General features: G+C 44.9%; 1 protein-coding gene across 2 annotated transcripts in view; it reads right to left on the bottom strand.

Annotated features, from left to right (window-relative positions):
• Positions 1 to 7,500, bottom strand: part of LOC112080987 (neurexin-1a-like) — a 33,092-nt gene that overhangs the window by 23,652 nt on the left and 1,940 nt on the right. The window contains exons 4-10 of one of the 2 annotated variants that reach the window (XM_070442805.1): positions 7,483 to 7,500; positions 7,116 to 7,289; positions 5,761 to 5,880; positions 5,499 to 5,680; positions 5,156 to 5,327; positions 2,808 to 2,897; positions 1,925 to 2,041 (exon numbers count right to left, since the gene is read on the bottom strand). The exon at positions 7,483 to 7,500 is cut by the window's right edge and continues 173 nt beyond it. In XM_070442805.1, coding sequence (XP_070298906.1) covers positions 1,995 to 2,041; positions 2,808 to 2,897; positions 5,156 to 5,327; positions 5,499 to 5,680; positions 5,761 to 5,880; positions 7,116 to 7,289; positions 7,483 to 7,500 — 803 coding nt within the window. In that variant the 3' untranslated portion in view covers positions 1,925 to 1,994. Of the gene's footprint in view, positions 1 to 1,924; positions 2,042 to 2,807; positions 2,898 to 5,155; positions 5,328 to 5,498; positions 5,681 to 5,760; positions 5,881 to 7,115; positions 7,290 to 7,482 lie in introns of those variants that run through there. The other variant, XM_070442804.1, reaches the window with a different exon arrangement.

Consider the following 7,500-nt stretch of genomic DNA (forward strand, 5'->3'; position numbering starts at 1 on the left):
TATGTTAAATAGCTAATGTGTAGATGTAGGTCACTGTTGTATGGAGGTTTTATTAGTTTATTATATTCATGAGGGTCATATTGTACCTGAAGAGGCTGAATTCAGATTCAATTTCAGCCTCTAGAGGCTGATATAAAGTCAGGATGTATGGCCTGTAGGCATAGATATTCATGATGTTAAGGCCCTTTTCAGGCAAGATTAAGGCAGTCAGCTAGCATTATGATTATGATTGGGAGTGGTGTGCGTCTATATCTGAGTAGGCTGATCAGTTTCAGTTGCACCACCCCTGCCCCCGTCTCTACCCCTACCCCCCCGCCCCCCCCACCTCCCCCCCCCCCGCGCTCGCCTCCCCTCCCCCCCCCACGGCCCCCCCCCCCCCCCCTGTGTACCTGTAGACGCTAGCTGCCCCCAGAGAAAAATAGGTGTTTCAGGCCAGCAAAACTGAACAACTGGGGCGGGTAGGGGTAGTGACTAGTTTTTATTTATTTATTTTATTTTTATTTTTACCGTTATTTTACGCAGGTGTGACTGAGAATACACTGTTTCTCACAGTCTTTGCAGCAACGACCGCTGGGGAATAGTTGTTCAGGGGATAATGAGGAGGGGGATGAATGGAGCAATTGTGTGAAATTCTGTAGGATATGTATTCAGGATGTGGTCGCTATGTATTGAGTTTGGGTGGGCAGATTGGGGTAATATAATGGTCACGCGAAGGAGTTTGCTGGGGTTTAAGCACCCTGTATCTCTTTTCGATAAGTAAGCAGTGGGTGATATTAGGGTCTTTATGGATCGCTTGAGTAAGGAGTCAGGAAGACCAGTTTGTTAACGTCCGGCCGTAAGTGTACGGACACCCACTACACAGGTGTGCAGAGATTTTGTCCACCAATACTGGCCTGGGGCATTGGGATTATATATTTTTTTTTGACCAGAGGAAAGAGTGCTCTAATGGCCTCGCAACAGCCCACATTTGTGCAGCTAGTGGCTATTGCATGGATTCATCCAGGGGAATGTGAACCAGTGAACAACAGCTATGTCGTTGCTTCAGTAGCACGCCAGTGCTAGTGGAGGTATGCAGGGTGGTATGGGCGTAGTTATTAGTGTGGTGGTGGGCTTCCGGTGCGGTCCTTGCCCCGCCAGATACGGCGTTCGGCCATGGAAGCCGGGTAGAAAGCTGTGCCCGAGACTGGAGTGCCTCGCAGCGCAGAAGAGGGGCCCGGCCGTTGGTTTATTGGGTCTGAAACGGGCCGTGTGCTTACACCGAGCATATGGGAACCAGTGCCTCGGGGTGTTGGCACAGGAAATACAGAGGGGGTGTGTGGATACGGCCTAGACGTACAGGGCTGTGGAGGCGTACTGGGACGACCGTGGTGCGTGGAGCTCATGCGCATCATGTTTTTCGCATGGACGTTGCTTAAGCAGCGCTCCTCAGGGAGTGACGGAGGAGCTGATCTCTAGTGATAGGGATCGAGGATAGCTGTATAAACTCGCTCGCTCTTGGGGTAGCAATGTCATGCGATCTCATACACAACAACAACAACTCTCTGCGATGTCTCTCTCACTGCTTCCTCTAGATTGCTGCTCAGTACTGACGTCTCTGAACTCTCTCCGTTCACTCTCTTTCCAGATTTCTCCTCGTTCTCCTGAGTTAATATGAGCTCTGGTCTCAATTCCGCGCTGGGTTTCGCTCGTAACGCACGCCGTGTGGTCCTACACGTATGTACAACGCCATGGGTATAGACGTCGCTAGTGTATAAATGTGTTATACCGTTGTGCCACCCAAAAAACATTAGCATTTGGCGTGTCGCTTGTGTCTTTGTGGCAGGAACAGCTGGTGTCGCGTGTTTAGGCTTATGTCCCTTCAGCTCTTTCTGGTCTATAAGCATGGTGTTAGGGTGTTGTAAGGATGTTAGCATGTCATAAGCGTGTTGTATGCATGGTGTAAGCACGTTGTTAGCATGTTGTAAGCATGTTGTAAGCATGTTGTTAGCATGTTGTTAGCATGATGTGGGACATGTGGAGTGCGAGACTGTGGAGTGCGAGACTGGAGAGAGAGAGGAGAAGAGGAGGAAGGAGGATGAGAGGAAGAGTAGGATGAAGAGAGAAGAGATGGGATAGCTGAGAGACGGTTGCTGTGGAGACGCATCATGAGAGAGTCATCATGTTGACATATCGATTGATTATCCTCAAATATGGTTATTACAGCCTTAAGAAGCCCAATGAAGGAAGCATTATGAAGACATATGAAGCTCTATGAAGCACACACAGGTCATAGCTTTGTCTCTGGTCACAGTTAAAGGGAGTTCAGGCATTTAAAGGAGCTCTGCTGAGGGTTAAGAGGTCAATTTGAAACAAAACAGTGCATTTAACATCTCAAGTCTTACATGTAATATCTGATTCTGAACTTTACTTTGACTATACAGATTATGATTGATCAACATTGATATATGCTTTAGTGAACACTTTAAATGTTTACAATTGGAGAAACAATATTATGAAAAATCTTAAACAAGTACATTTTATCTGTATTAGTTTCACATTTATTCAGATTAATCTTCCCATTGTCCGTTTAACCTGGTATTATTACCTCTCTCTTTATCTACAGTTTACAGTAAATTACTGTATTACAGAACAGTACAGTTACACTACAGTTTACACAGTCTGACAATATTATACTCGAACAGTTACTAAAACGTTTAAACTTAGTTATGGATTTATAATTTTAGATGTTAGTTGATGGTCACAGTTTCAACTTCCTTCAGATTGACTTTTAGCTGAAAGTTGAAAGTCATTTTAATGAATGTTTTTACCTTTGTCGAGTAGCCAATCGTCAACTATTCGACCGAGCCGATAGGGGATTCTCTGTCTAGCGATTGCCAGGCGCTCGTTATCAATGTTGCCTTTAATTTAAAGATGAAAACACAGTAATTACACCTGGCACAGGAGCTGGACATCAATAATAAACAGCCATGAAGAGAAAGTCAAAGTCCTGACCAAGGTCCTGTCGGTCCGAACATTGTTGCTGTGTCATTAACTTCAATAAGAGTTACGTTCATGAGCAGCAACCAGCAAGCAGACATCGACTTTCTGTTCTTGGACTTTGATTTAAAGAGACATTTAAACAGTTACTTAACATCTGACAGACAGGAGACAGCTCTGACTGGGTTTAGAAAGTTTGATAAAACAAGAGAATAGTAATGATAATCACTGTTAAAGCTAACAGATCAACCCTCATACACCTCTGTCGTGGTGTTTAGCCTTTTAGCTAACAGATTCAACCCTCATACACCTCTGTCTCGGTGTTTAGCCTTTTAGCTAACCAGATCAACCCTCATCACCACCTGTCTGGTGTTTAGCCTTTTAGCTAACAGATCAACCCTCATACACACTCTGTCTGGTGTTTAGCCTTTTAGCTAACAGATCAACCCTCATTCACCACTCTGTCTGGTGTTTAGCCTTTTAGCTAACAGACAGATCAACCTCATACACCTCTGTCTGGTGTTTAGCCTTTTAGCTAACAGATCAACCCTCATCACCTCTGTCTGGTGTTTGCCTTTTAGCTAACAGATCAACCCTCATACACTCTGTCTGGTGTTTAGCCTTTTAGCTAACAGATCAACCCTCATCACCCTCTGTCTGGTGTTTAGCCTTTTAGCTAACAGATCAACCGTCATACACCTCTGTCTGGTGTTTAGCCTTTTAGTTACAGATCAACCCTCATACACCTCTGTCTGGTGTTTAGCCTTTTAGCTAACAGATCAACCTCATACACCTCTGTCTGGTGTTTAGCCTTTTAGCTAACAGATCAACCCTCAATACCCCTGTCTGGTGTTTAGCCTTTTAGTTAACAGATCACCCTCATACACCTCTGTCTGGTGTTTAGCCTTTTAGTTAACAGATCAACCCTCATACACCTCTGTCTGGTGTTTAGCCTTTTAGTTAACAGATCAACCCTCATACACCTCTGTCTGGTGTTTAGCCCTTTTAGCTAACAGTCAACCCTCATACACCTCTGTCTGGTGTTTAGCCTTTTAGTTAACAGATCAACCCTCATACCCCTCTGTCTGGTGTTTAGCCTTTTAGCTAACAGATCAACCCTCATACACCTCTGTCTGGTGTTTAGCCTTTAGTTAACAGATCAACCCTCATACACCTCTGTCTGGTGTTTAGCCTTTTAGCTAACAGATCAACCCTCATACACCTCTGTCTGGTGTTTAGCCTTTTGCTAACAGACTAACCCTCATACACCTCTGTCTGGTGTTTAGCCTTTTAGCTAACAGATCAACCCTCATACACCTCTGTCTGGTGTTTAGCCTTTTAGTTAACAGATCAACCCTCAACACTCTGTCTGGTGTTTAGCCTTTTAGCTAACAGATCAACCCTCATACACCTCTGTCTGGTGTTTGCTTTTAGCTAACAGATCAACCCTCATCACCCCTCTGTCTGGTGTTTAGCCTTTTAGCTAACAGATCAACCCCTCATCACACCCTCTGTCTGGTGTTTAGCCTTTTAGTTTATCAGAACTCCAACCTCATACACCTGTCTGGTGTTTAGCCTTTTAGCTAACAGATAGCTAAATAACTCCTGAAAATATATGATTAATACTTAAGATAACAACAATAATATAAAATGTTTAAAAACCCAATGCTAAAATAAGTACAATCAGTTTTTCTCTTCGTTCCCCTCCCAGTCTAGTTAATACATTTACATGTTTATTGTGTTGCTGTTTGGCCAAATGCCCCAACGGCTATTATTATTTTCATTTTTTAATAAATCACAACTGCTATCTGTATTAAATGTTTACATGGTTCATTTACGTGTCACACTATTTAACATAGCAACATACATGACCAGTCATGTCAGTACAGACTCCCTGGAGTCAAGGCAACAGGGGAAGTTACTACATATTTATTTTTTATGTTTAAACAGGGAAAATAACATCCTAAAATACACATTTGGTCTTCAGCAAGTCATAACACAAGTGGTAATAGTAACGTAGTATGATGTAGTATTAACATAAGCAACACTGCAACATCTTTACATGAATACTGATAGAAACAGTTACGATACATAGTCACTTCCTTTAATTCAGGAAGAAGCGAAGCCCTGTCGTGTGATTGGCTGTGACAGGCAGGTGTAGACTATGGTCGGTCCCTACCTGAGGGGTAGCGCTCTATGATTGGCAGGTCGTCCAGCTGCAGGGTTGCGTTGCCTCCGCTGCGGGTAAACCGAACTATGTGGTACTTCCCATCATTAACGAATTTAGCAGTCTCTTCAATGTTGATGTCATCTGTCCCCACGTTAAACACTACCCGAATATTTCCTTTATCCTGGGGAGAGAGGAATGGAGAGAGAGACATAGAGACAGAGAGAGCAAAATAGCAAGAGAGAGAGAGAGAGAGGATAGGAAGAGAGAAAGGGTTATAGCTGGTAGTGTAGCAGAGTGCTGAGTTGAGGAGGACAGAGTGCAGTGATTCTGTAGGGGTCAGGGTGGTCTTTACTATCTGTAGCTGTAGGTAGTCCCCCAGTCCCGAGGCGCTGTCAACCCGTAGCAGAGTAGCGTGTTTCTGCTGTGTGCTGAAGCCCAGCGCCAGCCGGTCAGCCCGTGTGCTGGGTCTCTCGTTAGGAGGCCAGGTGTACACGATCACACCCCCGTCACGACCAAAGATATAAGTGGTCCCCGCTGTGGACAACAAATTGTCTCAAAAAGGAAGTAGTAAACAGGAAATAGGACATAGGAATAGGAAATAAGAAGTGACTCACCGTCATTGCAGAGCGGTCCCCCAAATGATGTCATACTGCAATCACAGCTAAATCCCTCCCACTGCTGTAAACACACGCCCTGACTGGCGCAGGAGTCTTCCTGACAGGTAGTACTGGGACCTGAAGAGCCAAAGAGACAAATCCTTCAGCTTCTTAATGAGAAAAGCTCATGTCAACCAGAGGCTGCTGAAAGTAACAAAATAATCAGAATACGCCCTTAAAAACTCTGGATAGATCGACAACAGCCAAGGCAAAAACCATATTCATTCACATTTGAAGTGAACCCATTCCTTTAAGAKTTGAGCACTTTTGRATTGTTGAATTGGTATTACAATTCACTTCACATCCAGCAGCTGTCTGTCCATGAGGTTGGCCAGCYGTAGGCTAGATACAGGGAGGGAGGGGTTAAACAGAAGAGGGTGGGGTTAGAAGTAGAGGGTGGGATTAGAATCATGCTTCCAAGTGACAGAGGTGAAGAGGGTGTGGTCTAACTTAAACAGGAACGATGTCGCTACGGTGGCATGGACAGGTCATGTCAGAACACACCACACCACACACACACGTACTTGCAAGTGTAACCGAGGTGGCTCGCGTGATGAGTAATCTTGCCTGAGACCTGAACACATGCATTAGCTCCCTGAGCTACTGCCTAGCCCTAGACTTTAGCTCAGTGGGCTAACACAGTCTTGTGGTGCGCAGGAGACTCAGGTTCGAACCCAGTTGATCACAAGAATACACACAGATACGTACACGCACACACAGAGCGATCTACCTTGCAAGTCAGCTTTCGTCAATGCAACTTTTGTCAGCCAAAAAGAACGACAAGCAAAATATGTTAGATGGTTAGTAAAAACAAAGCATAAAAATGCCTGTGATAAAACAAACAGGGAGAGAGAGAGAGAGAGAAAAGGGAGAAGAGAGAGAGAGAGCGAGAGGAAGATAATAGAGAAAGAGAATAGAGAGAGAGAGAGGAGAGAGGATAGAGAGAGAGGGGAGAGAGAGGGGAGAAAGAGAAGAGAGAGAAGAGAGAGAGGGGAGAAAGAGAGAGAGAGAGAGGAGAAAGAGAATAGAGAGAGAGAGAGGGAAGAAAGAGAATAGAGAGAGAGAGAGTGGGGAGAAAGAGAAGAGAGAGGGGAGAAAGAGAAGAGAAAGCCAGATGCCAAAGCAAGGGGGATAATCTCCAACATAATAAAAACAGAAATATAAATAATACAAATAAAAACAGCTGTTAGCTGGAGCAAGAGGTAGAATAATAAAAACAATTAGCTCTGATCTGCAATAGTAAAAGGGGGAGGTCCTGGTATGTGTTTGTCTTCCTAGACTTTCTTGTGTAGTTGCTAATGGTGTGTGTGTACCTTCACAGCCCCTCTCCACCTGTCCGGTCGTAGCAAGGGCGTCGGCCAGCAGGTCGGGTAATCGGCCGTTGAGGTCGACGGTTGCTAGGCAACCCTGGAAGCCTTCGCGGGAGTGGACGAGCTTGGGAAGGTCACGGTACATCTCTTTAGCCACGCCCCCTACGTACAGGTCACCTATAGGAACACAGCACAGCTTGAGTGGCAGCTCCTCGCTCCATACCTGGGTCTCTCTWAGCTGACAGAACTGCCCTCTGCTATAAGAGACAAGGGCTGAGAGACTCCATACATAGTACACAGGTATTATGGTATGTACAGTATGTGTGTATGTGTCTATGTGTGTGAGTTAATGCGTGTGCATGTGTGTTACCTTTGAGATCCAGGTTCT

This window comes from Salvelinus sp. IW2-2015, unplaced genomic scaffold, assembly GCF_002910315.2.
Source record: "Salvelinus sp. IW2-2015 unplaced genomic scaffold, ASM291031v2 Un_scaffold16629, whole genome shotgun sequence".
NCBI lineage: Eukaryota > Metazoa > Chordata > Actinopteri > Salmoniformes > Salmonidae > Salvelinus > Salvelinus sp. IW2-2015.